The 12,718-nt window shown below is 44.2% G+C and overlaps 1 protein-coding gene and 1 long non-coding RNA gene across 8 annotated transcripts in view; one reads left to right on the forward strand and one right to left on the reverse strand.

The window, feature by feature from the left end:
• Positions 1–535: 535 nt before the first annotated feature.
• Positions 536–4,082, forward strand: LOC143267790 (uncharacterized). 2 transcript variants are annotated; one of them, XR_013043292.1, is made up of 4 exons: positions 536–1,833; positions 2,138–2,264; positions 3,317–3,466; positions 3,942–4,082. It is a non-coding gene; the product is annotated as an uncharacterized LOC143267790 (long non-coding RNA). The 2 variants fall into 2 exon arrangements; XR_013043293.1 differs by having other exon boundaries at positions 536–1,133.
• Positions 3,823–12,718, reverse strand: part of Nr5a2 (nuclear receptor subfamily 5 group A member 2) — a 138,359-nt gene continuing 129,463 nt past the window's right edge. For all 6 annotated transcript variants that reach the window (XM_042258244.2, XM_042258245.2, XM_016000967.3 and 3 more), the window contains one exon: positions 3,823–6,954. In XM_042258244.2, coding sequence (XP_042114178.1) covers positions 6,707–6,954 — 248 coding nt within the window. In that variant the 3' untranslated portion in view covers positions 3,823–6,706. The remainder of the gene's footprint in view (positions 6,955–12,718) is intronic.

Here is a 12,718-nt window from a genome sequence, read left to right on the forward strand (position 1 = left end):
AAAGCCTGCCACAGCCATACAGTTTATAAGTAATATAAGTCTCCATGTGTTTACTTGGGTCCAAGCAGCTGCAGGACTGGCGGGTGAGAGAGATTTGTCCTGACCTCGGGCCTGAGCTGGACTAGAGAAAACTCCAGCTACACTCCTTCCCAAAGGAGCTAGATAGAGCTGACTGCCAGTTGGCCAGGGAACTCCAAGAATGCAGCTTTGAGAGCGGGTAGTCTCACAAAGTAAGAGGGACTTCAAAGTGATGTTGCTGCCTGTGAGCCACCCAGGCTTCTGTCACCCCAGTAAACTCACCGGTTCTCCCGCAGACTACGGCAGGATTGTTTCTTTGGTCTGTGTTCCCTCGTGTCTTCCCAGGACAAGTCGTACATCAGTTAGCAACAGGAGTAAAATCGCCCTTGAGAGGATAGGAAATACCCTTGTGATATGAGGTTTGGGGCACATGGGCGTCTCCGATGGGTCTGTGTTCCACTAAGATGTGCACTGTCCAAGTTGAGGCAAACGAGGACTGCTGTAGTTAGGATACTGAATGTCTCCTAAAGACCTATGGGCTAAAATCTTGGTCCTTGGGGTGATGGGAATTTTAGGAGGTGGGGCCTTGCGGGTGCCCCCCCAGCTTCCTGAAGAGAACTGTGAGCCCCCGGCTTCTTCCTATCTGTTTTGCTTCTTGGCCACGAGGTGAACAGTTGCCTCATCAGGTGCTTCTGCCATAAGGTATCGTCTCTCCACCGGTGAGAAACAATGGGGCCCATTGATCACAGGCTGGAATCTATAAAAAAAAGTCTGAGTCACCCCCTCCCAGAGAAAGGCCACAAACAACAAATACCAGAGACCACCCTCATCTTTTCTTGTTAATTATCACTGGCATTTTAAGTCTTAGAAAACTAGCCCAAGGATTACTGTGATGGTCTGTGGGTCTGTGGGAGCTTTAATTTCTTTTGTGTGGAAATTATGGGATGGATCTCTCAATGTCTGCACTGAGCCAGAGGCTTAGAAATAACTGAGTCACTGCACTTGCCCTGATGTGCCTGTTTATTTTTATTTTTTTATTTTTAGGTGAGGGCAGGGGTCAGGTATGGCAAACAAACACGCGACGAGGACGTATTTCACAGAGGTGTGGGTCTCAGGTAAGTCGCACCAGATGGGGACAGAGGTCTGTGTCTGGTTGGAGTTCACCTGCCATGGGGAAGAGCGTGCAAGGGCACAGAAGCAAGACAGACCAGCCTGCGCATGGGCAGAGCAGCCATGGTTCTCTGTGGCTGGGGCTGGGTGGGGATGGGAAGGCTAGACTTGGAGGCAAGGAGTGGCCCAGTCAAGAAAGGCCTTGACCCTAGTGAGGGAAGTTTGTATTGGGGCGAACCTATTGGGCTGGCTGCTGGACGGAGTGAGGTTGAGAATGGACGGACTAACAGCAGGAGTCTAGCCGGGGATCTGTCGCATAAATTCAGGCCGGAAGGGGCACTGAAGCGGAGCAGAGGACTGTGGCTGAGAAACCTGGCGGGGCTTCAGCTCCTGGTGCAGGAGTGCAGGGAAGCTCTAGCCAGCCTGGCCATGGCTAACGGAGCTGGTCTTCACCCTCAGAGGGATGTCCCAGACCACAGAGGACGGGGGACGGTACTGGCTCGTACACGGGTGATCGTCTCTCAAGTTGATGAGCTAAGACAACTGACTACGTGTCTATACCTCATTTGGTGACGCTCCTTGGTTATTTTCAACTAACAGGGTCTTAGTGAGAATCTGCAACCTGACTTGCTATAGGTAGCTGGGAGCTTGGCTGGGGAGTAGTCGAAGCTCCTGATGCAGCCTTCGATCTGCGAGATGGAACAGGTAGAGTCCAGTTCTCTGCATCCTACTGGGTTCTCCATGGTTCAGCTTCAAGCCCAGCAGTTAGTCTAATCATAACGCCCCCCCTTTGCCACCCTCCATTTCTTAGCAGCAAACAGGGAAGGCTCTTCTTCAAACAAAACCACAAGCATCGCCCGACACCACTCACCACATTATTAATTCCCAACTTAACCTAAAACAAATGCTTACGTGAAGCAGTTAGATTTCTTCAAGAATATTTATTTTGAGTGACTAAACTGTACACTTCCTGTTCAGCACTAAGGAAAATTGGTCTGTATTATTCCAGGGAAATGTCAAGATCACTAAGTGTTGTAGCTTTCTGACCTGTGTTCTGGTGAACAAAGTCTCCACATGGTTCTCATAAAAATATACATCAGAGATGGCTTCAAACCGAACGTCAAACTTAGTTAAAGGTACAAACCCCCTCAAAGTTATTTTGAATATCCTACAGAACAACCAAGCGCCCATTGGTATGAGTCATTTTCCAGCCTTTGGGCGCCTTGGGCTGCAGCAGATTTAGCAACTTGGTGTGTGTTATTCTAAGAGTGGAAGTTGGGCCCCCTTGGCTCTGTCAGAATGACCTCTGCCAGCTGCCAATAGTCTCTGGAGAAACTCTCCTGCTTTTAAAAAAACATTAAAAACCCCCGATGTTCTCACCTCAGCTGATCTGGGTGATAACCTGGGTGCAAATATGTAAGAAAGTTGTAAGTCACAGTTCAATTAAACATGAACATATTTGCATTTTTTTGGATATGCCAAGAATCATTTAGGTTTTTCCCCCCCTGGGGGTTGACAGGGGACGAGGGATTTGTACAACAGTCTAGTAGCTTAAAATCTCAGTTCCATGCTGTGAATGTGCACATGTGGATACATCTAACTGGTAACTTTTTGGAGTATCCTATAAAGGTTAGAATGCCTGGTGCAGGGCCGAGGGCACTCTGCCTGCCTCAGCTGGTGGAGGATGAGAAGAGCTCAGTGGAAAGGGGAGGCTAAGGCTAGTCTTTGAGGTCTTATCATTAAATGGTTTGTGACTCTTGTAATACTTTATATACATGCTTTATTTCCAAAGGGAATTTTTGTAGCTGTTTCAGTTGGCTTTGAATGTCTCTAAAAGTTGGGCAGTACTGAAGGAGGGCTATTTCTTTAATGCTTTTTAGACATTTTATTTTTAGGGTTAAACTCCAGGGAATAGCAGCTTTTAGGGTTCTGAGGGTGATGTTCTGTTTGCATGTGCATGTGGTGTGCATGCCTGTGTGTTTGCATGTGCATGTGGTGTGCATGCCTGTGTGTTTGCAAATGAAGGCCTGAGGTTGCTCCGGTGTCTTCTGTTGCTTTCCACTTTCTGAATCTCGTTTAGCTAGCTAGCCTGTCTTGGGAATCCTGTAGCTGGGGTTACAGATAAGATACCTCGTCTGACTTTTACTGGGTTATGGGCATCTGAACCTTGGTCCTCACATTCGTACAGGTACTTTACCATCGAGCCATGCCTCCAGCCCCTGGTTCTGAGGTGACACATACATACCGATGCCTGTTTTTCTCTCATATCTTTGCCTTTGATGCATCTTTGCTAAGAGAGAAATCTGCAAAGGCTGTCAAGTGCTCCCACTGGACGGGGGTAGGTATCGCGCAGAAACCCTGGCTTGCTTAGCAGAACCATGAATTCCAGCATTGCTAACTGCAAAACGCAACACAGTCCTCCTCTGACCAGTGTATTGGCTTGTTCAAAGAGCTTTAATTAAAATGAAGCTGTCCCGAGGACCTGAACTTAAAAGGCAATTTGGAAAGTTATTAGGACATTGTTCGGTAGACAAAAAGTTAGATTAAGAGTTTCGTGCCAACGGTTTAAAACAGTAAATGGCATGTCTCATTTTATGTTGGAACTATGGTGCACAAATTGAATGTTCAGATTCCATTCCCAGGCTGTTATTTAATTACTAGATGCTTTCATATCCAACACAAGGACAACATAAAGGATTTTAAAAGTTACCAGGTGGGCATATCAATATTTATTGAAATACTGAAAAAAAATCCATTTTATTGAGAAATTCCTGGCAAGAACTGACATGACAATATGTATTTCACTGATACAGTAAGAAAACGTCAACAAGTAACCAACTTCACACTCTGAACACGGCATGGATACAAGTCCCAGGCAGCGGCAGAAGAGCCATAGCCCACAGATTCAGACAGTACAGATTGTCTGTTCACAGGAAACCCAGCGCAGCTGAAGACCTTCCCACCTGAGTCTGCCTTTGTTAGCAACTCCAGTCGTTGATAAGTTACAAACTGGCTACCAACTGGCACTGGACACCTGGCCAGCTGTGAAAGGGCCACCGATGCTAGCCCACACCTGCTTAACTGCTTCTGTCCTCAGCATGGATGTGGCTATTGCCTGGCTTTCTAACCAGTCTTGGGGTAAAAGCTACCAGGTTAACAACATAGCAATATTTGACAATTTTAGGCTTAATATTCAGCGGGGAGTACAATATATTTAAAATAAGGAAACATTGATTTTTTTCCAATGTTAAAAACCCTCCAAATAACCATCCTCTTAGCTTCTACCCATGTTGACATCAGGCTTGAGCTCTCTCATTAACCACTGATATCAACATGCCTTCCTTTTCCATGTGCCTTTAACCAACTAGGTTTTTAGTGGGGAGGAACTGCCATGCTTCTATTTTATTTAATGCTTTGGATCTGAGCTCTGATTAATGACTTTCCATCCTTCATTGGACCATGAAGATAAAACACTGAGAGTCAACGCCCAGCATAGCTAATGTGCATCCCTCATGACGATGGGTATTAGAGGTGATTAATAAATGTAATAATATAATCTTCTTTGTACACACTGAAGTAATAAACTAATATCTTTGGTATACAACTTACAATGTTTGGAAAGGAAAACCAGGTAAGATTCCATCTTGTTAAGATGACTTCAAAACAAGAAAAACCTACAAGTCATGTGATTCACAATGGATATTAAATAAACTACAGAAGGATTATGGGAATTTCCAGACAAGTAATCAAGTGGATGGTTTTAATCATTAAGACCCTTCTAATACCCCTGAACTATGTTCCACTAACTTGAAGACATGCTATAGTAAACACATATTTGGTTTCTTCAGTCTTGGCTCTATCTTATACAAAGGGGAAACCCGAGGAACAATAAATTAGCATCATAATTGTCTACAGTTGAAACTATGATATACAATATAAATAAACTATTCCAAAGCCAGAAACATTTGTGAAAAAAAAAATTAAGGGACTGGGAGATACTTTTACTTTTTTTACAGTTTCTACAAGTGATTGTGCTGCTGATCTCAACAAATGACAGACGAAATGAGAGTCTCATTCTTGATTTTAGTGTCTCACGACATACAGTAATTAAGTACTGTTGAAAATAATTACTAACCAGAAAAAAATAACACAAAAGAAATGACTGCTTTTGCTCTCTTGTATCAGAGTCCCCTCAACTCCCCCCAGGCCCTAAAGAATGTGTAAACACTGTATTTTGTTTGACTTTAAAGTACTAATACTTTATTTTCAACAACTGCTGATCCACATCTGCACAGCTCGCTTTTAGGACCGGGAAGTGAGGCCAGGTTGCCATCCCTGCGGCCATCGTGTGTAAATACTGACAGCGTTGTTTGGAGGGGGTGTTTGCCATCTCTGCCCTCTAGTAATTTTCTTCTCCAGCAGACTTCGGTCTATGACTCAGGCCATTGCCGCTCTCTTCATTGCCCTTTGTAGGAGACTTGGATGACTCTACTCTCTCTCCAGGCCATGAGAACCGCTGCTTTCGCACCCCAAGTTTAGGAGGCGCTCTACCCATGATCCTTGAGTCAACTGCCTTCACGCTCAACCTTCCTTTCGTGTGGCACTGATTAACATGCTTTGACTTTGCGGGTACTTACACTGTGACTATTTGACATCCCATCCCAGCAAAAGATGTTTAGTGTTTTATCTGTAAGTGAACTACAAACCCTGATGACTAAACAGACGGATGTATACTAACAAGGCAAAAATTCTTATGAAACCCACCCATGCCAAAGCCACATTTCAGCAACAATAGCAGAAATAAGATCTAACTTGCTTGCTAGGAGTATTTGCTTAATTTATTTGATTTCCTTTCGTATTTATTAACTAATGCTTATATAGAGGAGGGATACTGCCTGCTTTTTTTTTTTTTAAATTACAAACACAGGACAAAACAACTTCAGAACATATTTAAAATGGCAAGCTGACATATTTATACATTGTTCTTATTAGCTGTTGGCAGGTTTAAGACAGACATTCAGAACTCATGATTTAGTGGAGCAACTACTGGGTGTGGCTGAACAAAGTCCTTAGTATAGCTTCCGAGCTCACGGGTCAGAAGGTGTAGGGCCTTCTGGCGGGGGGAGAGGGGCTGCCAAGGCACAGCCCGTGTATTCTTTTTTTGAGAGATGTTCAGCTTCACCATGGAGGAATTCTGGACAAGTCCAATTAATAACACCGATCAACTGCTGAATTTATTAATAACAGATCAGTTTAAATATACAAGAATTGTCCTGTCCATTTTATTCTGATGTGGTATTGGACTCCGTCTGTGAGTTCAATCCACCCCATTACAATGTCTTTCATATGAATCCTTTGGAGATGTGAAGCCTTTGATTCACAGTTTGCAGTACAAATACCCTGACATATCATTTATTTGCTATTAAGTATTTGATTATTATGCTTTTTAAAATTCAGTGTCTTTAAACCACGTTTGATTAAGCATTGCTTGGAGCAGTTCAGAGTATTACGCTGTCTTCCTCCTCCTCTTCTCCCTCCAGTCTCTCTGTTCCTAGAGCAAGCGTCTAGGGGTGGCCACTCAGGCTCTCTTTGCGTGCAGCATCTCGATGAGAAGGTTATTGTAGGGGACGTCCCCGTTCACGTGCTTGCGGTAGAGGTACTCTTCTGCCTGCATGCTGAGTGCCCGGATTTCCGGCAGTCGAAGCAGCAGCTGTCCGAACTTCTCCGTTTGCTGGGGGTAGTTGCAAACCGTGTAGTCCATCAAGGCAGTGTTCACCTGTTCCTGGACATTTTCCACCAGCTGGAAGTTCTCAAGATTCTTGACATCTGCATTTAAAAAAAAAAAAAAATAAAGACAAGATTTCAGTGGCGTGTTTTCGTTTTTTTTTTTTTCTTTTAGATTCCTACTGACTAAAGCAATGTTCAGTTAATGGATGTCTTTTCCTCTTGAGATAAAGTGTGTGTTATATGCTGCTGAATAGTAAGAAAGCCCTGCACACCACACTTCCTGGGGAAAGGATGGCAAAAAGAGCTTTGCAAGGAGGTCTTGTTGAAATTCTGCATATACCTCAAATCAATTAGACACCAATGGGTTTTGAGCAAGGTCAACTCTTCTCATATCTTACAAAAGGAAAGGCTTGAGGATTCTTAAAGTAGAGGGATCATAATATATTGCCAGCAAATGAGTCCCTAGAGAAAGACCTATCTTAAACCAGTATATTACACAATTCATATAATTCTGTATTAATTTTTCTGACCCAAGGTGAAATCTGTGTCCAGGGTGTGATGTAGTTAATTCTAATAAAAAGTGACAAGGTTCTTGTTTCTGTTTGACATTTTCTAAATGATTCTGAAAGCCTTTGACTTGTCTAGCCTATGCTAATGAACCATCTGGTACACTCCAGTGACTGCCAGCTGAAGGTTTGCTACTGGGAACTCTCTCAAATACATATCTCAGTGACTAATGATCGTTATCAAATGAAAGCCTTGTCCTTTAGGCAGAATACAAGCCAGGATGCTTGGTACCCTTTAACCTGAATGCAGTTTCATAAGGCCGACTCTTTTTATTCCCCTGGTCCTGGGTCACGGGCATGAAGAAGCTGGACATGGGCAATCCATCCTGCCTAACTCCGGGTGGTCATCCATTTTTAAGCTATCTGACCTAGAGGTCCTTCTACATATTGAACAGGAAAGACACGGTATCACAAAAGTCAGACTCACATACAGATACACACAGATGATAGACAAGGGAAAGATGGAATGTTGGAATTTCACTTCTGGAGTTTATTCATGTCCACTGTATAACTTTTATATGAAGTGTGTATAGAAGCTGCTGGAAAAATATACAGATGTGCACGTGTTTATATATATTTCTCACAAAGAGTAAACAGACACAGCCATCCTTATCCTTTATTTTCTAATTGGGCAAAAATAAACAACATTTTGAAGTAAACCAAATACTACGAGAAAAATGAGTAAAAGGTTAAATGTGCTGGATGAAAGGTCACTGTTACCATAGTAACTCATAGCGAATATGTTAGGTGCGTTAAACTAGCCTGTTCTGTGCCTGTGTGCCTCTTGTCTGTCTCCACGAGGCTGCCTTGTATGTGCCACTGAACTGTGTTCAGGAGGAGCCGAGTGCTTATATTTGACTCTGTACTAAAAGTTTCTCTCTATTACCAAGTCTCTGGCCCAGATTCAAACCAGTGAGGAGTCGTCAAGAAGTAGATTCAGAACTTGGAGTTGGAGACCAAATCCTAGCTCAAAGTGAGAGGGATGGGAGGCGCAAAAATACTTTTATTTACTAAGCGGGACAACCAGACAAAGGTACATGGAAGCTTTGTGCCATTTGCGGCACCCGGCATTTGACACAGCAGTTTACAGCCAACCGAATACTGCCATCTTAATGCGGAATATTTGAAAAGTGGGTTTCAGTTACTTAAAAATATTTAGAAATATGGCTATGATCTCGAGTTGTGCTTGGTTCAAAATTACCAAATGTAAACGATCAGAAATACCTTCAATGTGTTCCACTTCAGCGGTAAAGAGCACGCTACATGGAGGTATGTGATTTAAAGATAACTACACTTCATTTCCCGTGACAGTAAAGGATGCGCACGAGGCGGAAAAGCTAGAAATAGTCGGAGACCCGTCGGGAGGATGTAGGAATTTGAGCAGTACGAAATATAAAACAAGAGTATTTGTCTACTACTATTCTAAGCTGAGCACTGAAAAATTTCAGATTATCATTTATGGCTAACTTCTGAGAATACCGGTCCAAACTGGAACTTTCTCCGTAAAGTTCAAAACATTTGCAGTTTTCCATATAGGAGGAGAGTACATAGGTTTCACATATTTTGGCCAAATAGACATCCCCCCTCAATTATGAGGGTTGAATTATCAGTTGACTAAATTATCTCCCCAAGCTACTTCAATGACTTTACCATTAACTGTAATAAAAATGCATGCTGTTAATTGTCCCAAAGACTTTTGCCTATGCAGGTGGCAAAGATCCAGGTACGTAAGCTGTAAGATTTTTAAAAAAGCACAGGAAAGCCAGGCACGGTGGCACACATGTGCAGTCTCAGTACGGGAGCAGCAGCAGGATTGTGGATTCCACGCCAGCCTGGAGTACATAGCGAGAACCCGAGGGAAGAAAGGGGGAAGTCGGAGGCGGTGCTGGTGCACTGGTTCCCATTTGCTGGCAAGCAGCTGCTGCATTGTCGCACTCTTGCCTGCCCTGAGCTTCCTCCATCTATTAACTGTCCATCTCCCTCCAGAGACTGCAAGCTGCTGGGGGTAAGGACCACACATTAGTCAAGGGATCCTCAGAAAACACACTAATTACCGTTCTTTACATTGTTGATGTACTTTCACAATATGGTTATAATCGTGAAATGATGACCTTTTTCCTGATCCTGTGAGCCAGTCTGCTTTCCTTTTCAATTAGAAACTATTCTTTTTTAAATTTACACACACACACACACACACACACACACACACACACACACACACACACACACACTTTTTTTAACTGTAACAAAGTATTTTAAAGGTCATCATGTTCACTAGTCAAATCACACTGTGGTTAAGTTTTGTGGTCCAAGTAGAAAGACTTGCTGTACATGTTTTACCAATGAAGGTTTCGATTCCCTGGTTGGTGTTGCCATGGGAATCATGCCTGCAGTCTCATGGGAACTACAATTCCTCCCTGGGGTCCCGTGTCTCTTGAATCTCTGGGCCTGACAGGATAAACCTTGGTTTTTCCACCTGATCTAAATTGTCTATAGGTAAGAGCTCATAAGGACCTAAAAGCAACAGAGAAGGTAAATGCCAAAAGAGAGGCAAAAACACCTCCTCCCAGAAACCTGGAATTTTCTTTGATGTGGTTTGTGTGTATTTTTTCTTTAGGAAGGGTTCAAAAACTTGAGTGCATTCCTACATAACCACTAAATAATAATCATTATTATTTTAAACATAACCTCATCTCCTTTCATGAACATTTACCAATACAATCAAGTTAAATAGGCAAGTACTGAGACATGCACTTGAGTCCCGTCAGTGAACAGCATTGTGACACCTCTGGATTTCGGCAGAGGAACCACAGCTGGAAGAAAAGAGTGACACCCGGCAAGAATTCCCACCGGCCCTGCGGCATTTTCCACCTGATCTCAAACATCTTGCATTGGGCGCTCTGCACGCCTTTGGAATTTGCATAACCTTCATTCTCATACAATTTAAAAAACACTAGTTGTTAGCGTGCATTCTGTGCTGGAGACCGTATGTAAACAGGCAGAGGCATCCCCAACCTCTTCTTACAGCCTTTAAAATTTGATGACTAGCAAGAGCATTTTGCGCTCCCCTCTAAGTACCAATCGCTTATCTGTTCTACTTTATTCACTCAGGGACTAATTACCAACTTTTTCCATGAAGCACATTACGATAAGCTCACAGTGGGGCGCGCAAGTGGTCCCCCCCATCCTTATTGAGAAGTAAACCCTTAGGCCTTCATGAATACATTACTGCGCTGACTCCTCTTGTCATGGGCAGGATTCAGCTCTCTCTGAAGATGAACCCTGGCCTCCCTGGTCACTGTCACGGGACAGCCAGAGACCTTACAGTTGCACACACTGTCAAAGACGGGTCTTTTGCTGAGCAAGGGGCCTGGCAGGGACCAGGACTGAGTGTCTTCTCCTGAGATACAGTCTTTTCAAACAGAACTCGGGGAAAGACGGACCGTCTTGCCTTGAAGCTTTTTGGAGGGATGGGACAGGATATAAATACATAGGTATTGTCACGTGTTTGTTGGCAGAAGGCCTTTTCCTTTGAGACAGAGAAAACTTTCTGTGAGGAAGTTCTAAAAGTAGTTTTAGGGGATAAATTTGAATAATTTGTATAAATAATTTTGTAAGAAGCTTGGAGAGGAAGGTTGTGCTTATATGAACAAAATTCACCCAGGAAAAGAAGGGCTGGGGAGAGGAGGGGAGGGAGTCTTTTGAGCAGTCGCCTAAAATCAGACTCATCTCAGTTTCCAGTAAAGCCTGGAACTCAAGATTTCAAAGGCATCGCTAGACCCCCTCCACTGTGGTAGAGGATATGCTTAGTAAGCCAGGAGCTACCTTTACCAACCTGGACACACAACTCCATGCCTTCAAGCAAATTAGTAACAAGAAACAAAACCCTTAGGAGGGGCTGTGCTCAAAACCATAAACAGCGGTTCTCAACTTGTGGGTCACTACCCCCTTCAAACACCCTTTTAACAGTGGCCGCCTAAAACCATCAGAAAACATAGATACTTATTTACTTTACAATTCATAACAGTAGCAAAATTACAGTTACTAAATCGCAACAAAAACAATTTTAAGTTGGGGGCCGCAGCAACACGAGGAGCCGTATTAAAGGGTTGCAGCATTAGGAAGGTTGAGGACCACTGATATACACAAAGTGCTTGCACTCTTTACATTTGTAGAAATAGAGGCCCTCACAGCTGTGGGACTCTGTGGTCTACAAAGTGCTCTAGCATGCCTTACCTTTCACGAATACATGATGCACTGATTCATTCCTTCAGAAGAGCCTGAGCCAGATGTTGAAGATACAGGACTAACAGTCCCTGTGATAAGCAGCTCATTTAATGGGATACAGAGAAGCAGTGGGACTTTGGAACCTCACTGGATGGACATCTAACTCAGGGCTCAAGGCTTCTGGTGGAGATGAGAAGGAGCCTGAAGAGTTCTGAGTGCTGGGAATCAAACCCAGGTCCTCTGGAAGACTAGTCAGTGCCCTTAACTGCTGAGCCATCCCTCTAGCCCACTTGTTTTGAAAGGTGAGTAGGGGTGAACTAAACAAGAGATGGAAAAAAAAAACATCCTGCAGATAGTGCCTGACACACAAAGCCCCGGAACAGGACAGAAGGAATCCATCCTTGGAACACCAACGATGCGCAATGTACAGGTGTGAGGGAGTGAATGGGTCAGGCAGGGATGGGTCAAGGGGGCTGTGTGTTAGGCAGCCTGGATTTTCTCTAACGTGCTGTACGTGCTCAGGCTGCACAGGAAGAAATGCCCCCCACCCCCCTGTTTTCAAAAGGGCACTCTTCTAAAAGGATAGGAAAGCAATCGGTGCATGCAGGAGCAATGGACAGGAGGGTGTAGGCTCACGAAAGAGCCCAGACTGGAAGCCACTGGGGGACAGAATGGCCACGGGAGTGACGCTGGACCCGAAAGGCATCACAGCTTGCAGGCCCTGGATTGAGCAGGCACCTGGAGTCCCAGTGCCTTCCAGGTATCTATTAAGGAAGCTGGCAGCCAACAGTAAGGCATGAAAAGGGAGAAGTGATGTGAGGAGTTTGGGGGGGTGGGGCGGCGCCTAGGCTGAGTGGAAGCACATGTGACATTGGGAGATGGCCAGAAATACAGAGGCAGACTAGATCCAGCAGAGGGGTTGGGGCCGATGGTCTAGAGCTGAGTCTTGGTGTGGGGCGAAAGTGCAGGAGTCAGTGGGAAGGTTTGGAAGAGGCTGTGTGGACTCTGCGGCAGGACCACTTAGGAAGGGTCGCTTGTAAGAAGGTAGATACGACACACACGATGAGAGT

The sequence above is a fragment of the Peromyscus maniculatus genome, chromosome 11 (assembly GCF_049852395.1).
Source record: "Peromyscus maniculatus bairdii isolate BWxNUB_F1_BW_parent chromosome 11, HU_Pman_BW_mat_3.1, whole genome shotgun sequence".
NCBI lineage: Eukaryota > Metazoa > Chordata > Mammalia > Rodentia > Cricetidae > Peromyscus > Peromyscus maniculatus.